The sequence below is a fragment of the Hippocampus zosterae genome, chromosome 5, assembly GCF_025434085.1.
Source record: "Hippocampus zosterae strain Florida chromosome 5, ASM2543408v3, whole genome shotgun sequence".
NCBI lineage: Eukaryota > Metazoa > Chordata > Actinopteri > Syngnathiformes > Syngnathidae > Hippocampus > Hippocampus zosterae.
In genome coordinates this window covers 4,111,769-4,133,918 of record NC_067455.1, presented here as the reverse complement: position 1 = coordinate 4,133,918, position 22,150 = coordinate 4,111,769, and the positions used below count along the sequence as shown (strand labels likewise).

At 45.2% G+C, this 22,150-nt stretch overlaps 1 protein-coding gene across 1 annotated transcript; it reads left to right on the top strand.

Annotated features, from left to right (window-relative positions):
• Positions 1–5,182: 5,182 nt before the first annotated feature.
• LOC127600540 (CTP synthase 1) lies at positions 5,183–21,822 on the top strand. The gene is made up of 18 exons (XM_052065200.1): positions 5,183–5,338; positions 6,656–6,836; positions 6,961–7,131; positions 8,352–8,452; positions 8,966–9,082; positions 10,245–10,328; positions 10,419–10,499; positions 11,734–11,885; positions 12,583–12,715; positions 12,786–12,874; positions 13,523–13,617; positions 13,839–13,901; positions 13,974–14,017; positions 16,536–16,632; positions 16,721–16,776; positions 16,950–17,046; positions 20,641–20,785; positions 20,859–21,822. Exons 2-18 carry the CDS (start codon positions 6,671–6,673, stop codon positions 20,935–20,937), a joined length of 1,770 nt encoding a protein of 589 aa, XP_051921160.1. The 5' UTR covers positions 5,183–5,338; positions 6,656–6,670; the 3' UTR covers positions 20,938–21,822.
• Positions 21,823–22,150: the final 328 nt, after the last annotated feature.

The following is a 22,150-nucleotide window of genomic DNA, read 5'->3' as shown; positions in this document are numbered from 1 at the left end:
GCACACAGAGACGAACAACCATCCACGCTTACACTCACACCTAGGGACAATTTAGAGTGTTCAATCAGCCTGCCATGCATATTTTTGGAATGCGGGAGGAAACCGGAGCACCCGGAGAAAACCCACGCAGGCCCGGGGAGAACATGCAAACTCCACACAGGGAGGCCGGAGCTGGAATCGAACCCGCTACCTCTGCACTGTGAAGCCGACGTGCTAACCACTGGACTACCGGGCCGCCCTGACAGAATTACACATCAAGAAATATATTTGGATCGATATCACAAATAGCAATGTGACAAGATTTCCCACCAAACGACAGTTGGCCAAAACTCAAGGTCTGCTCGGAATGGTCACTTCAACCTAAGTACAACACAGCAAGGGTTGTACTTGCAAAAAAATGGGTTTCAGAGTAATTTAGTGTTTTGTTTATTTATTTATTTATTTTTAATCGGGGGTCGTTTTACATTCATTCATTCATTCATCTTCCGAACCACTTGATCCTCACTAGGGTCACGGGGGGTGCTGGAGCCTATCCCAGCTGTCTCTGGGCAGTAGGCGGGGGACACCCCGAATTGGTTGCCAGCCAATCACAGGGCACACAGAGACGAACAACCATCCACACTCACACTCACACCTAGGGACAATTTAGAGTGTGTTCAATCAGCCTGCCACGCATGTTTTTGGAATGTGGGAGGAAACCGGAGCACCCGGAGAAAACCCACGCAGGCCCGGGGAGAACATGCAAACTCCACACAGGGAGGCCGGAGCTGGAATCGAATCCGGTACCTCTGCACTGTGAAGCCGAGTAATTTAGTGTTTTGTTTAATTTAAAAATTTTTTTTTTTTTTAAATCGGGGACGTTTTACAATATATCGTAAAAAAAAGCACACAAACACACATCTCTCTCTATGTGTATATATATCCTCAGGGGAGTCCATTGCCAGATTGTGTGACAGTTCAAAATTTTCGAGGGGTTCTCCAAGTCGATGCATCCCTTGTTACTGTGATGTTTCAAACGTGTCGCTTGCCCGTTTAACTCACCTTAAATCGTGCAAAATGGAACATTATTGCCGAGAAGAGCAGCGTGGGCAGTAGAATAGGTCATCAAGATGTGTTAAACAACCCCTGACAGAGCACATTTTTTATTTTAAAGCCAACCCACTGTTCAAGGGAGCAAAAGTATTGGAACATGTGCCTGATGGGTGCATTTAGGTGCTCAGGTGTTGCCTTTTAGATTGATTGCTCAAACATTAACTTGTGTTCGTTTGAATAATAATAATAATAACCATAGCTAGCTCGCATTCACTGGCTGAAATCAGAGGATTGGGGCATTTCAAGTCAAACAATGGTTTTAAACAGTTACCTGATTATTAAAATAGCTGTAGATGAATTTGATCATCAATGAGCTACTTAAACAGTGTGAGAACCACTGCGCACTGTGTCTCCAGCAAGCAGCTTTCAATGCTCCAGATCCTCACACGCGCACACAGGATGTAAACGTAGCAGCGCGACTTAGCTTTAACACAATGATAAGAAAGCAGACGCTCTTGAGTCGAATTCCTGACAGACTATTGTTTGCCCGAGGCGCCGCTTCACAACCGCACATGACCTTGTTGTCGTTTGCATGAAGGACTTCAAATATAAATGTGCATGTGGGTATGTGAGAACTGGAAATACAACTCTCCATTCGGGGCAAGCGAGGCGGTGCCCCAACCACATCCAGCAGAGGGCTCAACTGTTTTAAATATATTATCCTCTTTACACTTATTACAAAATACAGGGGTAACCTTGACATACGAGTGCCCCAGTTTGAGCATTTTACCGGTTGCAATCTGTTACTGGGTCGATTTTTTTCCCCCCCTTTGTGTTGTAGGCCAATATTTGTACACTCAATGAGCTTTGGGTGCACATGAGTGAAATGAAAAAAAAGAAGAGGGACGTTCAGCCGTTTATTGAACGGTTAAATACCCCAAAAACAAACAAACCAAATAAATCAAGCGGCACCGGAGCACTAAAACACACATGAACACAATAGAAATAGCTAGCTAGCTAGCCAGCTAGCTAGATAGATTCTATCTAGCTAGCTAGCCGGCTAGCTAGATAGATGCTATCTATCTATCCGTGTGTGTGTGTGTGTGTGTGTGTGTGTGTGTGTGTGTGTGTGTGTGTGTGTGTGTGTGTGTGTGTGTGTGTGTGTGTGTGTGACTTTAAAAGGCGGGTCCTGGCCTTTTAAAGGATATCAGTATTCACTCTTGAGTACTCACTACTATCTATGCAGAGTACCAGTACAACTCGTACCTTTGATAAATGAAATTTCGATGCTCACATTGCCTTTCTTCTTGACATGATGATTCACCAATGTGTCAAACCGCCACTGAATGTGCCGTAAAAACTGGGGAGGGGTACTAACTCGATTGTTTAATTTTTTTTGGGGGGGGCCCTAACGGGGACTGGTATCAGGAGCATTCATAAGCAGCCAATACATTGAAATCAGGGTGGTATGGCCCAATACCTGTTATCAATACTCGCCCACCTTTCATGAATGATGAAGATATTTAACACTTGGAACCATCAACCTGAACCATTTTCCAAGCAGATAAGAGAAGAAAAATCACTCTGAACACACACCCCATAGCACAAGATAATCACTTAGGACAATATTTTAGAGACATCTGAAAATCAGACCTTTGCTAAATTTGATCAGAAGGGTGAAATTATCAGCCTGTGTGTACCATGCTTTAGTTACGGCAGAGGGTTAGGAGACAAATCCCTCCGGGGAACATTCGCAAACATCCGTTTATTTAGATTGACGCTGCAGCTACTCTGCATCAGACCGTGCAAAGACGAATGCAATTTCACTTTTAATTTGCTCCATTTTAATATCTCCATAAACCTCGCTGAGCGTAGCCGTCACCGGCGCGATCACATTACGACAGCCCGGTGTCCGCTATAATAGTGGCAAAGTCAATCAATTTTATATGAGCTTCAACGTGAAATAGGTGCGAAAATTAGGTCACATCTCCCGCTTGAGAGGTGCCTCGCCTGCAGTCATTTGAAGTGGATGATTATCATCATCATCATCATCATCCATTTCTGAAATTTTGTCAATCTTGTTGTTCTCTCTTGCAGGAAGCTCCTAAAGGTCACGTGGCAAACAGGTATAGACAATAATTAACAGCCCAGCACGTGCCCTTGCAGCGGACTTGGTCAATGCTAGGTCACGTGACCAAAACATATTGCAAAAACGTGGCATGACAAAGTATCGTGTTGTCATCATCTTTGCTTAAATGCGATTAGCACATTCCAAAGAGGTGGACCTGCCTTTGGATTGCCCGCCTACCACCGTGTACTTGCAGGGAGAGATGGTGGGCAGCCAAAGGAGCTCTTCACGTAGGAGGTTAATGTGTGTCGTTGCTCACTTGTCATCAGTAATTGAAAGGAGGGACTTTTCAAAATGAGGTGGCGAGGATGAGGCCTTTAATTAGATCGAGACTGGTGCAGGATTAGAAATCTGGAGCATGCACCAGAGTAGTCTATACATTAAGGGAGACGCTTAACGTCTCAATCTGTGTGGCATGAGTGACATTTTGGGGAGCACCGGTTGATTTTATTAGGCGTCACTTAACCGCAGAGATTACCTCCTGGAACAATAACACAAATCCCTGTGTCACACGATGTCTCGCTTCGCCTTCATTAGCCATCCATCCATACTCAACACCTCTCCCAGCTGACTTTGGGTGCAAGGTAGACTACACACTGAAATGGTTGTCAGTCATTCGCAAGGCACTTTTATCGAGACAAACAACCATTCACACCGTCACTGAGTTGGAACGGATTCCACGCAGCCCGCTCACAAGTCAGGCGAGTTTAACTACAGCAGGGGTGCCCAAAGTCGGTCCTCAAGATTCAAATAATCAAGGATTGTTATAATGCTGCTTCAGAGCTGGCTGATGAGCTGATCATCTGAATCAGGTGTGTTGCAGCCCAGAGAGATGGAAAAGACAGTGGCCCTCCATGACCGGAGCAAAACATGCCTGAACTACACCATCAGCGACACCTTTCTACGACGTGCGAATAGCCGAACCCATTGTTGGCTCAGCATTTCAGGCAACATATCATGGAAGTTCTCTGCCATCTAGTGGTGAATATTCGAGTCAAATTTAGAACTACAAACATATAGTGAAATAGGGTGTTTGGACCATAAAAATAGTCCATTAGTTTTACAAAGACGACAATAATGAACGCACGCTAACCTGGAAGCACTCCGTTTGCGGTACTTTAATAAAGATGTCGAATGAAAACCATGCCTATTATCTTCCATTCCGGAAGATTTTTGGGACGAGCTTCTGATTGGCCGATTTTGAAAGAGGCGTGGTATAGAGGAGCCCGGTGAGTGACTCAGGAAGTAAATAAGTAACTCAGGAAGTAAAGAAGCTTGGTAAGATGATGTCACAGCAGCGGCTGAAGTAAAATACTTTTTAAAATTTTAAACAATCGCATAAATTAGAAAATAAATATATGCTAAATATTAGCAGGCGCAAAAAGGCAAATGTTGTAATTTATTTTTCTCGTCTACAAGTTTTGTCTTTGGTGACAAGTCTTTGTCCTTTGTGATCAGTATTATGCAGTTATTGGGCAAATTTTACTTTTTTTAACATTTAAAATGTATATATTTACATTCTAAATGTATATATTAGTTTTAGAGATAATCTAAATGTAAAGACATTGAAATGAATATAGAATACAATAAATACATTTTTGTTCATGTAGTTATTTCACAATAGCTGCAGCTGTAACGAAGCGCTTTGCAGAGCAGTGAACATAAAATAACAAAAATAATATCATAGAACACAGAACATGAAAAATAAACAGTTATACAATCGTAACGACTATTCTTGTATGTGCATTGTCGTTCTAATCTAAGCAGTTGTACATGAACGAGGATAGAATCAGTCTCCTTTCACCAGTGGAACAATAAAAGCGTTTCTTGAGTTTTCTCTTGTTAACCGCGGATGAAAGTTTACCATGCTTATTTCTCGTGTTGCATTGGTGTTTATAAATTTCGTTATACATTTGTGTGTTTGTCATTGTTTAATTTAGTCTCAATAACAAAAAAGAAAAAAATACTAAATCTGTAGGGGGCAGTAGCGTAAAGAAACTCCGGAAAGTCGGTGAGAAGTGTAGTCGAAGAAGAACGTCCAGGAAAGTCAGCTTGTCCTGCACGTGTTGTTGTCAGCGTGCAAAACAGCCCTCGGATATTCAACAAAAGGCTCAAATAACCCAGATAAACGCATCGCATCCATTCGACGCCACACGACTGTTGATTTGTAGTCGCTTGGTAAGTATGCCGACGTTGATTTGCGCACACGTTGACGTGCGGACGCCTCAAATCTTTTGACAATGAGCGCTTCCCACTAGCACGCTAACGTAATTCGAGTTTGAATTAATTGCCGTAATATCACAGTAACTAAAATAGAGTCCATTAGCGTTTAAAAACGAAGACCAAATCGTGAATGTCTTACCGGCGTGCCTGCGTTGCAAAAGTGGGGAACACCCGCTAAACTAAGTCAAACTCCCGCCATTTCATTTCCGTGCTTTCCAAAATATGCCACCTTGAACGACGTCTGCGTACACGTAGTACAATGATGCCCAAGTGCGGTCCGCGAGAGCCCTTATCCAGCCTGTTTTACAAGTTTACCTCGTGCATCGGCAATCTTTGCAGAAGGCAGCCTCGTAAGGATTCTCCTGATCATTTGAATCAGGTGTTTTGGCGGCGGAGGGAGACATCTAAAACGGTCTGCTTATGGAGCTTTCACTTTCACTTTATTTATTCAATTTATTATTGTATTGTATGTTTTATATGTTCAATCAACAAACAAACTTTCGAGGACCGGATCTGGGCACCCCTGATGAAGTGCCGCATATTTTTTTTTTTAGATTAAGGATGGTTGAAATATCCATAAACGGTCAACACAGTCAAGCCTTAACCCAGAGTCACAAGAACATTGTTTGTTTGCGTGTGTGCTGCACTGTATGCAAGCGAATGTAACTCAAGCATAGTAAATCAAAGTCATCTGACCAACAGTGATCATCACACGGTTAAACAATGCCCCAAGGAATCTACAAAGAAAAGAAAAAAATGTATTGATCCTGCGGAGAAAACTGACTCAACAGAGAAAATTATTGATTCCGTAGATTGAAAGGGCAGATTTATTCCACATTATTCCCTAACAATCTTGTCCCATTCTCAATTTTTTTGTTTTTGTTCAAAGACGTGAACGTATTACTTTGTAACCATCTAGTTGAATCTTGGGGTTAGGTTTCAACATTTGAAACGAATACCCCATATGTGTTTGTTTTGTTGACAGTCCTTGAATGCATGTTGTGCACAGTCCCAAGTGAAAGTGAAAGTATACAGTAGTTCTGCTTCTCTCCTGATGCATCTACTTACTACTACGTTATAGCCTGTGTACTACTACTGCCATTACAATTTGCTTACATTGCCTAACATTCATTTTTGTCATCAAATACCAAAAGGTTGAGTTCAATGACTTGTGTGAAGTGCCCGTGTGTATATTTGTTCGCCCTTTCTAGCTTGTTATTTTGGCTCTTATACTCATGTTGATCGTCGATACCATGTCTGCTCTCCGTCCAGATCTCCTATGCCACTATGAAGTACATCCTAGTCACCGGCGGTGTGATTTCCGGCATCGGCAAGGGCATCATCGCCAGCAGCGTGGGCACGCTCCTCAAGTCATGCGGCCTTCATGTCACAGCCATCAAAATTGACCCGTACATCAACATAGACGCCGGCACTTTCTCGCCTTATGAGCATGGTCAGTCAACCGGACGTCTCGGTTACTTAAAGCCTAGTTTTGTGCCGCGCGGTTAATATTTGACAAGATGGATGCTACTTTTGTTCCAAGAGCCACACTAATGTATTCTCCGTGTGCATATAAGGTGAGGTTTTTGTGCTGGATGATGGCGGTGAGGTGGATCTGGACTTGGGCAACTACGAGCGTTTCTTGGATATCCGCCTGACGAGGGACAACAACCTGACCACGGGGAAGATCTACCAGTCGGTCATCAACAAGGAGAGGAGAGGAGATTACCTGGGCAAGACCGTGCAAGGTGAGAAACCGCTAATAATTTAGCTTTGGGGCCTTTGTTTGTTTCTTTATTTAGTTTAACCTTTGCTGTCATTTGTTTAAATGAGCCCTTATTGCGCATTTAGACGTAAATCAGCCGTGTCATGATGCCAGTTGACTCGGCTACTTTTATTTAGGGAGCTTGAAATGTGAATCATAATATTTAATGTTTGGTGGGGAACTGACAAAGCTTTGAATTTGAAATTCAGACGACGGATTTTTACCCCACTCAGTGCTAATGTGTTACCGTATATTTACACAGCAGTCTTTTATAAAGTCCATTAATTGTCATTAAATATTTTGTGTTCAAAAGAAAGAAAATGATTTTACGTGAAATAAATACATACATGGAAAATGGATTTACTTTATAAAGATACATAGGATGCTTAATGGCACATTCATGTAATTACAGTTGATAGTGTATATTTTTTCAAGTACTGAAAATGATAAATTTTTAAATATTAGGCTTACAATTGAGAAAAAAAAGGATCTATATTTTAACCCAAAGAACGTTCAATGTATTAATCATGTAAATAGCTTAAATAAATAAATAAAATCGGACGTTGTATCGGTCTGTAGTGGTGAAGAAGGAGCTGAGCCAAAGGGCGAAGCTCTCAATTTACTGGTCGATCTACGTTCCAACCCTCACCTATGGTCACGAGCTATGGGTCGTGACCGAAAGAACGAGATCCCGGTTACAAGCGGCCGAAATGAGTTTTCTCCGCAGGGTGTCCGGGCTCTCCCTTAGAGATAAGGTGAGAAGCTCGGTCATCCGGGAGGGGCTCAGAGTCGAGCCGCTTCTCCTCCACATCGAGAGGAGCCAGATGAGGTGGCTTGGGCATCTGATTCGGATGCCTCCTGAGCGCCTCCCTGGTGAGGTGTTCCGGGCATGTCCCACCGGGAGGAGACCCCGAGGAAGACCCAGGACACGCTGGAGAGACTATGTCACCCAGCTGGCCTGGGAACGACTCGGGATCCCCCGGGGAGAGCTGGACGAAGTAGCTAGGGAGAGGGAAGTCTGGGCTTCCCTGCTAAAGCTGTTGCCCCCGCGACCCGGCCCCGGATAAGCCGTAGATGATGGATGGATAAATAAATAAAAGATTCTATGAGTTAAAATAGACCACAATAACAATGCATTTATGTTTTATGCCCATATCAGTGGGCATGCGAAGCTTAGAATTGTGTCTCTTCCACCCCGTCCAGTGGTTCCTCACATCACCGATGCGATCCAGGAATGGGTGATGAATCAGGCCAAGGTTCCCGTGGACGGGGATGGCGTCGAGCCTCAAGTTTGTGTCATAGAGGTCAGTTGGCTTGGTTTTTATACACTTTGTGGCCTAAACTGGGTTTTTTAAAAAAGTGCCGTGTGAGCCATGCTGTAGGGAAACTGAATGTTTTGCTTTGGTGCATTGCCTGAGGCGGTGAAGCGCGCGCATCTGTCGGCAATCTGCTGCACGATTGGGTAGGCCGCTGTCGGAGCCGGCTGTGAATATCACTCAATGTCTTCAGTCCAAAACAAAGCGAAATTGCGGTCGGTTCATCTTGATATTTGTCTCGGTTGTTTATCACACACACACACACACACACACACACGCAAAATCACCTCAGTGTTGCGCAAGCTTTTACGGGTGAAACAAACAGACAAAAATGACAATATGTCAAAAAACCGATGGGCCGGAGTGAAGACATTTAAAGTGATGTCAAAATACATTTCGAGACGCATGATGCCATCTGATTAAAATGTTGAACATCAAAATCGGTCTCGGCCCTGTCGCGATGATACAATGCGCCCTAAAGCCGGTGTGCGGTGTCCGCAGCTGGGGGGCACGGTGGGAGACATCGAGAGCATGCCGTTCATTGAGGCCTTTAGGCAGTTTCAATTCAAGGTGAAGAGGGAGAACTTCTGCAACATCCACGTGAGCCTCGTGCCGCAGGTGAGTGACTACACCGCACCCCCCTCCCTCGCTGCTGTTTCAGTCTTCTTCAAACCCTTCAGAAAAGGCTTCCAACAAGTTCGTCATTGTTATTTTTGTGAACATTTAAAAATGAAGGTTCAAGACTCCATTTCAGATTTTTCATGATTTGCCAATTAACAAAAATACAGTCGTACCTCGGTTTTCAACCATAATCCGTTCCAGAAGGCTGTTTGAAAACCAAAACTTTATTAAACACGTCTGTTCACAATGGAACGCTACACGAGGAAGCGTCACTTCCTTGTGTAAGGAATGCAAGAGGAGTCAAGTGACGCATTCAAGTGACTCAGTTTATTCGAGAACCCAAATTCGGTCGTCACCCGAGGCATAAAAATCTCCAAATTTTTGGTCGAAAACCGATTTGGTCAATAACAAAGACGTTCGAAAACCGAGGTTTGACTGTATATTAAAACTTTTTGGGGGTACGGGGGCTTGAACATTATGAAATGCAAATTTGGATCACATTAGTTTGTATTTATTTCTAATAATTTAAAATAAATCATTCATAAACAATAAATATAATAATAAATATATATATTATATATATAATATATAATATTATATAATATAAATATTATATTATATAATATATATATAATAAATATAACAAAACGAGTGGAACGAAATACAATGGTGTATTGCAAAAATGCTTTTCTCTTAATATACAGCTTAATAGTTTTCCATTTTTTATTTAAACTGCTGGTTCAAAATCAATAGACTACATTGATTCACTCAACAAAAAGAAAACTGCAGTAATCCTCCAACAAAATGTCTTTGTGAAAATGCTTGTGAAATGCAGCGCGGAACGACAAGAGGTTGAATAATTGGGACGCTTGGTTTTTAATAAATCAAATCCATCTGAAAAGCCGACTCAAAATGTCACTGGTAAATATATTCAATAAAAAATTAAAGGACCTTCACAGTGTTTCCGAGATCTGACTGAATAATTGTGGCTTGTTAAAGGCCGGGAGTGCCAAACAGGAATAAACTCATGTTTTACAAAACAAAATTGTTTTAATACAGCATTGCATGTGTAAAAAAAAACTGGAGTTGATATTTGTTGTGCAAAATTATTTAATTTGATGATTCTCTCCCTCACCTCCGCCTTTGTTTTTATCTCCAGCCAAACACGACGGGAGAGCAGAAAACCAAGCCGACACAAAACAGCGTGCGGGAGCTCAGAGGCCTCGGCTTGTCTCCCGACCTGGTGAGGCAAAAAATACGAGCGGCGAGACAAATCGATGCTGTCAAAACTGGATACACGTGCAAAAAGAAAAGTCCCAATTCTGTGCTTCAGATCATGTGCCGCTGCGCAACGCCCTTGGAAACGGCGGTGAAGGAGAAGATCTCCATGTTTTGTCACGTGGAGCCCACTCAGGTGATAAAAGGGGCGGATCTTTCGTGCCAGTTATTGAACGGAATGTCGGCAGTGGCGGTTCTGCGGGAGGGCCAACGGGGGCCAGTGCCCCTGTAGCACTGATTCTGGCCCCCCCTCCGAACGTAGATTACGCAGTCGCGCCAAGTCGCCGATGCGAAAAGTGGAACTAAAGTGCGCGATTTAACATTCTCGTGGGACCCTTTAGTGCCGTTTATTGAACGGTTAAATACCCAAAAAACAAACAAACCAAATAAATCAAGCGGCACCGGAGGACTATAACACACATGAACACACTAGAAATAGCTAGCTAGCCGGCTAGCTAGATAGATGCTATCTAGCTAGCCAGCTAGCTAGCTAGATAGATGCTATCTAGCTAGCTGGCTAGCTAGCTAGATAGATGCTATCTATCTATCCGTGTGTGTGTGTAACTTTTTTAGTCTCCCTTTTTATTTTTATTTAACAGGATCAATATATAAGACATTGCCTTTTAAAATTTGGATAATTATATGCATGTAAAACATCAATATCATCAATAGCTTCAGTGTATTTGCAATTTTTGTACCCGGCAGGCTGGTACCATATCATCCCCTGGCTTGATATTCTCAACAGATGGACACGGCGTATTGTTACGCTTGCAGACATTTTAGCCCTCCTAATACTGTTTTTTTTTCTCATCACTGTAATGTTATGAGGGGCGGCCCGGTAGTCCAGTGGTTAGCACGTCGGCTTCACAGTGCAGAGGTACCGGGTTCGATTCCAGCTCCGGCCTCCCTGTGTGGAGTTTGCATGTTCTCCCCGGGCCTGCGTGGGTTTTCTCCGGGTGCTCCGGTTTCCTCCCACATTCCAAAAATATGCATGGCAGGCTGATTGAACACTCTAAATTGTCCCTAGGTGTGAGTGTGAGCGCGGATGGTTGTTCATCTCTGTGTGCCCTGTGATTGGCTGGCAACCGATTCAGGGTGTCCCCCGCCTACTGCCCGGAGACAGCTGGGATAGGCTCCAGCACCCCCCGCGACCCTAGTGAGGATCAAGCGGTTAGGAAGATGAATGAATGAATGTAATGTTATGACTACAATTTCAAAGTTTGAAGAAATAAAAAGTCATGTGAGATGTTGAATCTGTCTTTTTAGCCCTGGGTTGAATGTGCCCCAGCCCGGCCCCCTTAGTGAAATTGATCCAGAACCGCCACTGAATGTCGGCAGCACGTCAATCAATAAACGGTTCGTTCTTGCAGGTGATCTGCGTCCACGACGTGAGTTCGGTGTACCGAGTGCCTCTGCTGCTGGAGGACCAGGGCGTTGTCAGCTACTTCTGCCACAGGCTCAACCTGCCCGTGGAGATGAGGCCCAGGAAGATGCTCTCCAAATGGAAGGAGATGGCCGAGAGGCGAGTAATTCCCCCCCCCCCCCCCCCCCCCCCCGACTCTCGTACAAAGCTCGCCACTGACCTCACCGAGGGGCAACTGCTCTCGAAAACGCACGGCCGAAGACGGCGGCCTCGGGTGAAAAATAAAAAGAATATGAAATGCTGTTACACAGAAGAAAGGAAAAGATGAATTGCGCGGGGTATAAAACAATAATTTTGTGGCCCCATAACTTTGACGCCGTGGTGAAATGTGAGAGTCCTGAAGCAAACGGAGAGTTTCTTTTTTTTTTCAAACGTGAAATGAAGCGGCTATAATCGTTTATTACAGAAGGCGGCCCCGGTTCCCTTGTTGCACTTATGTGATTGCTCTCTCTTCCCTTTCAAATGCTCTCCGTGTAGCTGAAGGAAAAGACAAAATGTTTGAGATGAAGTGCTCATTTAAGGGCCGTCATTTATTAGAACCGACACAAGGCGCACTTATGCAATCGCCGCCGTCCCCATTCCGCATCTTAAAGAGTCTCTCCTGCAGTGTATGTATTATAAAAGCCATCTCGCTAGACCGTGTTAAGCATATTTGACGCAAGGAAAAAAAGCCAACGTAATGCCGAGTAGAAAAATGATTGAATGAGCTCAGTCGAGCAGCTGCCACAAAATGTTGCGACGTTCAACTTGAATCCACGCTGACGTTTATTCTCCAACGTCCTCATTCACATTCCAGATCCGACCGTCTGCTGCAGCACGTTTCCATCGCGCTGGTGGGGAAATACACAAAGCTGTCGGACTCGTACACGTCCGTCATCAAGGCCCTGGAGCACTCGGCGCTCGCCATCAGTCACAAGCTGGAAGTCAAGGTATGGCGACGGCTCTCGCCATGTTGGACTTACGACGTGTTTAAAATGTGACGCCCGTCGCCCGTTCCAGTACATAGACTCGGCCGACCTGGAGCAGGCCACTTTGCAGGAGGAGCCGGTGAAATATCACGAGGCCTGGCAAAAACTCTGCAGTTCCGAGTGAGTGCATTTTAATCGGTCGTGTTTGTTGTCGCCACATGAGGGCAGCAGAGAGCCACTACCGTGCTGGTTTAGAACATAACATTTTTCACCGATGTACTTTGCCGAAAGAATTTTAGCTCACGGTATTGACACTTTCACCGAGCAATCAATTTACTGCACGTTGGGTGATTGGAGGACAATCAGTGCGTCCAACAAAACTCACTGTTCCCTTTTTTACCGCGGGATGGAAGCGCATGCTCATAAATAAGCGGGGGGGTTGTATGTGGTTGTATAATTTCGCTCTTGGCATTCCAGAGGACTTTTTGTGTCCTGTACAATCACTCACACTGACTTTTACGTACTACTTTTTGAGCCCTTTTAAGTTTTATCTTGCCAATTTGAGCATAACATAGTAGCAATGTGCCTTTTTGGGGGGGAGGGGTCCAAAAAATGGCTTCTTCGGAGAACTGTATATCACCTTTTAAAAAAACCACCTTCAAGTTGCGGTTTAAAAAAAACAACTATCTTGCTATGGCAGGTTTTTGGAAGAGTTTGACGAATACATTTCATGATTTTTAGCACTTTGTACAAGGTTGGCGGCCACTGATCACGTTGCTATTTTCAGGGTTTTGTTCGTGCTAAATGTGACTAAATGTTTCACCACAGTGGTGTGTTGGTGCCCGGCGGTTTTGGTGTGAGAGGCACAGAAGGCAAGATGTTGGCGATAAACTGGGCAAGAAAACAGAATAAACCCTTCCTAGGTAAGCAGGCAAGCAAGCGCTCTACACAATAGCAACACTCGTCGATAAAATCCAACACAAGTGCTCCATTGGCGTGTTGGCCGCCCCAACAATGGGCAACAATTCAACTTTATTAATTGTGTGGGCCGACTTTTTAATACAGCCTCTCAAGTTGCAACAATGTCATTCGATTGTACTCATTCAGCAAAAAAAAAATGCTGTCTTGTCACGCATCCGTGCAGGTGTGTGTCTGGGCATGCAGCTGGCTGTTTGCGAGTTCGCCCGCAACGTTCTCGGCTGGGAAGGTGAGAGATTACGAACACGCCGACGTTTAATCCCGTCTTCATTTGGCAAGAAAATTTGCTTTCTTTTCTCAGACGCCAACTCCACGGAGTTCAACCCGGACTCCAAGTACCCTGTGGTAGGTTTGTCCTCCTGTGTGCAATCATATTCACACCAACCACTGAGAAAAGTATGCGGGTATGCTGTGTACAGATATGAATAATTGACGATTGTGAGTCGCAGTGGGGATGAGGCAACGGGGACGGTTGATGAGGAAAAAATTTGCCGTAGGCCGCCACGCAATTTGAAAACTCTCGTAATATTTTTAATAATGACTCAAATGATTCAATTATTATGTATTCCACAAAGGTTGCATAATATTCATTCATTCATTCATTCATTCATCCTCCGAGCCGCTTGATCCTCACTAGGGTCGCGGGGGGTGCTGGAGCCCATCCCAGCCGTCTTCGGGCAGTAGGCGGGAGACACCCTGAATCGGTTGCCAGCCAATCGCAGGGCACACAGAAACGAACAACCATTCGCACTCACACTCACACCTAGGGACAATTTAGAGTGTTCTATCAGCCTGCCGTGCATGTTTTTGGAATGTGGGAGGAAACCGGAGCACCCGGAGAAAACCCACGCAGGCCCGGGGAGAACATGCAAACTCCAAACAGGGAGGCCGGAGCTGGAATCGAACCCGGTACCTCTGCACTGTGAAGCCAACGTGCTAACCACTGGACTTACCGGGCCGCCTCCTCACTAGGGTCGCGGGGGGTGCTGGAGCCTATCCCAGCCGTCTTCGGGCAGTAGGCGGGGGACACCCTGAATCGGTTGCCAGCCAATCGCAGGGCACACAGAGACGAACAACCATCCACGCCCACACTCACACCTAGGGACAATTTTTTTAGAGAGTTCAATCAGGCTGCCACGCATGTTTTTGGAATATTGGAGGAAACCGGAGCACCCGGAGAAAACCCACGCAGGCCCGGGGAGAACATGCAAACTCCACACAGGGAGGCCAGAGCTGGAATCGAACCCGGTACCTCTGCACTGTGAAGCCAAAGTGCTAACCACTGGACTTACCGGGCCGCCTCCTCACTAGGGTCGCGGGGGGTGCTGGAGCCTATCCCAGCCGTCTTCGGGCAGTAGGCGGGGGACACCCTGAATCGGTTGCCAGCCAATCGCAGGGCACACAGAGACGAACAACCATCCACGCCCACACTCACACCTAGGGACAATTTTTTTAGAGAGTTCAATCAGGCTGCCACGCATGTTTTTGGAATATTGGAGGAAACCGGAGCACCCGGAGAAAACCCACGCAGGCCCGGGGAGAACATGCAAACTCCACACAGGGAGGCCAGAGCTGGAATCGAACCCGGTACCTCTGCACTGTGAAGCCAAAGTGCTAACCACTGGACTTACCGGGCCGCCTCCTCACTAGGGTCGCGGGGGGTGCTGGAGCCTATCCCAGCCGTCTTCGGGCAGTAGGCGGGGGACACCCTGAATCGGTTGCCAGCCAATCGCAGGGCACACAGAGACGAACAACCATCCACGCCCACACTCACACCTAGGGACAATTTTTTTAGAGAGTTCAATCAGGCTGCCACGCATGTTTTTGGAATATTGGAGGAAACCGGAGCACCCGGAGAAAACCCACGCAGGCCCGGGGAGAACATGCAAACTCCACACAGGGAGGCCAGAGCTGGAATCGAACCCGGTACCTCTGCACTGTGAAGCCAAAGTGCTAACCACTGGACTTACCGGGCCGCCTCCTCACTAGGGTCGCGGGGGGTGCTGGAGCCTATCCCAGCCGTCTTCGGGCAGTAGGCGGGGGACACCCTGAATCGGTTGCCAGCCAATCGCAGGGCACACAGAGACGAACAACCATCCACGCCCACACTCACACCTAGGGACAATTTTTTTAGAGAGTTCAATCAGGCTGCCACGCATGTTTTTGGAATATTGGAGGAAACCGGAGCACCCGGAGAAAACCCACGCAGGCCCGGGGAGAACATGCAAACTCCACACAGGGAGGCCAGAGCTGGAATCGAACCCGGTACCTCTGCACTGTGAAGCCAAAGTGCTAACCACTGGACTTACCGGGCCGCCTCCTCACTAGGGTCGCGGGGGGTGCTGGAGCCTATCCCAGCTGTCTTCGGGCAGTAGGCGGGGGACACCCTGAATCGGTTGCCAGCCAATCGCAGGGCACACAGAGACGAACAACCATTCGCACTCATACTCACACCTAGGGACAATTTAGAGTGTTCAATCAGCCAGCCATGCATATTTTTGGAATGTGGGAGGAAACCGGAGCACCCGGAGAAAACCCACGCAGGCCCGGGGAGAACATGCAAACTCCACACAGGGAGGCCGTAGCTGGAATCGAACCCGGTACCTCTGCACTGTGAAGCCGACGTGCTAACCACTGGGCTACCGGGCCGCCAGGTTACATAATAGTTGACCTAAATAAATTTCGCGAATGGCGGGGGCCGTCGAATGATGGTGGGACATGACCCCAAAGTTGAATCCTATTGGGAGTTTGCAAAGGAAAACAACTTGTTCGTCAGTGCTTGCCGCTTTCATTGTGATCATTTTTTTAAAAATATTTTTTGGTACGGCGCAAAGTTTTAAACGCAATAGTTGGTACTCTGCAGGTGATCGACATGCCAGAGCATAACCCGGGCCAGATGGGAGGCACGATGCGGCTCGGCCTGAGGCGCACCATCTTCAAAACCCAAAACAGTGTGCTGAGTACGTGCACCCTCGGGGACGGCTGTGCTAATCTTTGCAGTTTCGTTCAAGCCACTTGTAATGAATTGGCCTCGTCAAACCCTTGCAGGAAAACTCTACGGAGACGCGGACCATGTTGACGAGCGGCACAGACACCGATTTGAGGTGAGCCGCGGGGCCCTCGACGATGTGGGGGGTCGAGGGGGGGGGGTGTGAAGGCCCTCTTTAATCAACCCCGTTTTAATCTCGAGGCTCTGATGTAATCCGACGCTATCGATCGGCAAAGTCTTTTGACTTGCTCGTTTCCGAGATGATTTGATCCGGCCCTCTCGCTGCAGGTGAACCCTGAGCTCAAGCACCACTTTGAAGAGAAAGGCCTGCAGTTTGTCGGCCAGGACGTGGAGGGGGAGCGGATGGAGATCATTCAGTTGGAGGGTGAGTTCATCACAATGGCATCACCGAAGCACAAACTTCTTAAGCGATTCAATAAACCAATCAGGGTTGAGCGACAACTGTTGCAATGCCCCATTTGCGGTGCACGCCATCGACGTGACTCGATTGTGACGTAATTTAAGATAAGATATCCTTTATTCGTCCCACACTGGGGAGATTTACAGCCTCCAGCAGCAAGAATGTGTAGTTGGTCATGGTTGAAGATAGTTAAGTGATATCTAACAGGGCCCCCGCCTGATCGATTCAACCCAACTCAAGCTTATTTATTGATCTCATTAAAAACAACCACAGTTGCATCAAAGTGCTGTACAACAAGTAAGAACAATAAATTAAAAACACAGAACCAGTAACCCCCCAAAACACTCATTGCCAAGTCTCATACTGAGTTGAAAGCCAAAAATAAAAAAATCTGACAGAGAGCGTGCTTTAACATTTAACAGAAGGTCATTCCAAAGGGAGTGACCGGCAGCGGAAAAGCCTTGACCGCCTCTCAGGCTCATCTTATTTCTCCCGAGCATCTGCTCCTGACCTAAGGCGAGACCAAAGATTTAAAAACAAAATGATCTTTAAAAAAAATAAAAATAATAAAAAATAGGGCAGCCCGGTAGTCCAGTGGTTAGCACGTGGGCTTCACAGTGCAGAGGTACCGGGTTCGATTCCAGCTCCGGCCTCCCTGTGCGGAGTTTGTATGTTCTCCCCGGGCCTGCGTGGGTTTTCTCCGGGTGCTCCGGTTTCCTCCCACATTCCAAAAACATGCATGGCAGGCTGATTGAACACTCCAAATTGTCCCCAGGTGTGAGTGTGAGTGGTTGTTCGTTTCTGTGTGCCCTGCGATTGGCTGGCAACCGATTCAGGGTGTCCCCCGCCTACTGCCCGAAGACAGCTGGGATAGGCTCCAGCACCCCCGTGATCCCAGTGAGGATCAAGCGGCTCGGAAGATGAATGAATGAATGAATGATCTTTAAAATAAGCTCTAAAATGCGAGGGGGGTGCCAGAATCGGGGTTATGTGCTCCCTCCTACAAGCTCTAGTTAGGCGGAGCAGCAGTATTTTGGACCAACTGGAGACATTTGAGGAAGGAATTTTCAACTCCGAAATAATGTGCATTACAGTATCCAGTCAAGACCTGGCGTGGAGAATTATTTTTAAGTGCTTTTGTGAAAGGAAAATCTTTACCTTAGCCAGCTGCGGAAAATGAGGCTGGTCTGTATTTAACAATGGCAAAAATTTAATACACAAGTTCGAGTTTGTTGACTTTCGATTTGATATCACGGTAGGGCAAGATGCACAAGGGCCACAATCAGCGTATAGTAACTTTTCGTTTCAATTTTCGTGGTTTCGTGCCATCCAGGCTTTGATTCCCACCCGACAGGACACAAGTGGCCGTCGTCGAGATATGTGGCTTGATTGGCTAAATTTGGATAATCGATTTATATTAAAAAAAAACACAGAATAAAGAATAAAACAACTTTTTTTTAACTTCCTTCATACTCACAATTACAAAGATATGAATTTACAGACAGAGCATGTTAGTTTTACACAACTTTTTTTTTTTTGTCAAGTTAAACTAGCATGGATGTCCTGACAACTCTTGAAACTTTTAAACGACTTGCATTCCAACACAAGCGGTCGTAACCATGTGATAACAGAACACCAACAACACTCACATGCAAAAGATAATCCCCCGGCAAGAAAAAAAAAAGATGAATATCACCGTAGTTTACAGGAGTTGCGGTGCTCTTCGTTGATGTCAAATTTGAGCGTTGTTCGATTAAGCCGTGACGATCGATGGCCGCTCACTTGTGTTCTTTCGTGTACCGCGCTTGCAATTTTCACCCCAATCTCAAACTACTGTCCGGCCTCTTTGCGATGACTTGCCGAAGTTTGTTCCGGTCACATTTGTTATCAGATGAAGCTGAGAGGGTGCCGACTTTCCCTCAAGGCCATCGGCGCAGAAAAACACTTTTTCACTGTGTTAAACGCTTGCGCCGCAACACTTTAATGGCTTTGTCCTTGGCTCGGGCCGAGGCTTGTTAAAAGATTCACCAACGCCTCCACTTCCAACACTAATGTTGGGCAAAGGGTGGCTGCTATTCATTCTGCTCTTATTGCTGTCACTGTTCAAAATGAATGTCTTTGCTTTTTCAACGATTTGTTTTCACCCGTTGTGGTGCTTTTGCTTTGTCCTTTATTGGTCTTTCTTTATTTTATTTTTATTTATCGTATCCTGTAAGTATTGTAACCTACAGGGGTAAATTGGCATTGTTTTATTAGTCTGCCGCATCAATTTTTATTTTGTATTTAGAGCAGGCATGTCCAAAGTCCGGCCCGGGGGCCAAATCCGGCCCGCGGTCGAATTTCATCCGGCCCTCGGCCCCTGTCATAAAATCAGTGCCGTCTGGCCCGCAGTTTGGGCGCAATGGAACACGTGTTGCATTGACTGAGGTCTCGTAGACTGGTGAGTGATGTTTCATAGAGTACTGCTTCCCTCTAGTGGCTAAATGAGTAATAGCATTCACTAAATGAGTAATAGCATTTAGACACTAGAGGGCATCACTCACGAGTTAACAAGACATCACTCCGTGTTTATATTGACTGATATGTCATATTTCAAATGGTCCTTGCAGTTGTGGATATGTGTATTGCTTGTTCATTTCCCTGTTGTTCGAGTCAAAGGTTTTGTGACTATTGAAAAGTCTTGGTGATACATTTTATGTTTCAAATCAATCAATTTGCACTCAGGAGACTTCTGTTTAAGAAAAAGTCAAGTGAATAAGCAGTTGCATGTGATATACCTGTTTCAAATGAACCAAAAGAAATTCTTAAGATTGTTGAAATTAAAATCAAAATGGAAATGTGAAACAGCCTGGCTTACTAAAATTTGTTGAACAATATTGTTGTTCAATGTAAAGAATGTCAGCCAAGGTCGGCCCCCCGAGATTTTACCACATAAAATCTGGCCCCCTTGGCAAAAAGTTTGGACACCCCTGATTTAGAGCATATTTGTAATTTGTGTGTTAGTAATAAGTTTGACCTCCAGAGTGTTTTTTTTTTCTGTGTAGAAATTGTACTGGAATGCTTGCTTGGTTTCATATTCAAGCCTCCAACAATACTACTAGTGTAACCGACGTGAAAAACAGCGCTCTATGGTGGTAAAAAACAAAAGGGGGCAATTATGAATCTGAGCGATTAATTTTGATACATTTTCTTAAAAGCAAAAGTTTTTGCATTTTTTAAAATGAGAACAATAGCAGTCTAGATTATACTTTATGAACACATAGATGGACATGAATTAAATAGATGTAAAAATATAATCAAAACAGTTTTTGTCACACTTTCATTTTGCTTCTCATGCTGGTGTGCTTACCTTAGCCACCCGGGCGGGGGCAATACAAGATGGACGTACAGTGCTATACTGTGGACTCGACTCCTTTTCTTTGCTTCTCACTACAGCATTAATATTAGTCGTTTTTTGCAGAGGATAAAGAATTTATACCCGAGTATCATCATCGTGCATTGCTGTTTGCGTTCAGATGCTTAATGGGTGACAACGGTGCCTCTCTGCTTTCTTTTTAGACCATTGCTACTTCATCGGAGTGCAGTATCACCCCGAGTTCACCTCCAGGCCCATCAAACCGTCCCCGCCCTACTTCGGCCTCCTCCTGGCTTCCGCCGGAAAACTCCAGAGCTACCTGGCTAAGGGTTGCCGGCTGTCTCCACGGTAACCACCACAAAATCCCACTGATCTCCTCCATTGGCCTCGCCACCGTAACGCCGGTCCCCGTACTTTGCAGGGACACATACAGCGACCGCAGCGGAGGCAGCTCTCCCGACGTAGACATCGCCGAGCTCAAGTTCCCGTCCTTGTCGTGAGTCCGGAGGCGGCGCAGCGAAGAGTATTTGACAAAAGTGCCACACAGAACGAATTTTCAAGCTATTGGGTACAATATACTTTTATTTATACTCTACGGTGAAATGTGTAAAGCTTTGAGGGACGTCTTCAATAAAAGTTTTTGTTAGTAAAAGATGTGGTTATTATGAGCAGCAGCATAGCACGTTTTATGTCTGGGATAGAAGAGTGATAAAAAATTTAGTTTATCACGTGTTGGGCTTTAAAATGGTTTTACATAAATGAATGAGTTTGCATTGACAAAAAGTCCGACATGGTCGTTGGTTGTCTTGCAAACTGCTCCAGTCTGTTTCCGTAATGCAGTTTTATGTACAAATCAAACACTGACATTGAGTGTACTGTATCTACAAACATTGTGTAATAGTAGTGTATGAGCACACAAAAACCGTTTGATCACCTCTGCCTTGATGAAATAAAGAAAGCGCCTCAGCGTAAGATTTCGTGCATCACCTTTTGCCTGATTGTATCCAAGGGGCTTTTTCATGCCAGTCATTCAACACAGTGTTGAATGAATAAAGCAGTTTCGTTGTCATCTCTGCTAGACACACTTTTTTCCCTCGCGACAAAAGGTCAAGTTGAAAATGACATTTTGGGGACTGCACTTAGCTTCATGCAAGCAAATACAATCCTTGAAGATTTCAATTGTGACTCCTGGTTTTCATTTTTGTCCACCAGGTGGATATGTAAATGTTCAAATTATGAACCAATATAATATGTTTAACATGGCCTGCTCTCTCCGATAATTATATATGACAGCTGAAGCTGTACAACATTAAGCAATCGTGGGAAAGAAAAACACCCACAAAGCTCCAATCTGTCATCAGTTGCCAACGTTTATGAAAGGTGAAGTAAACTTGACCCTGTCCCAGCTTTTTGGAAACATGTACCAGCGTTCCTTGAACATTCAATGTCTTGTCTCTGTAATTAAATATATCTGCATGTTGGACACGATAAGCAAATGATTGTATTCTGTTTTATTTTTGTTGACCAAAACGTCATTGGACTTGGGTTTGCAGCACCTTCCACGTTAAGGCCCCAGTTCCAACTGAAGAAAAACGGAATCCTGTCGTAAACCTGTATGCATTACTGAAACAACACTAACATTTGGAACAAAAATGTACGGGCCATTTTGATTTTTTTGAAGATGGTACTTTGATATACTGTACAGCAATCTTT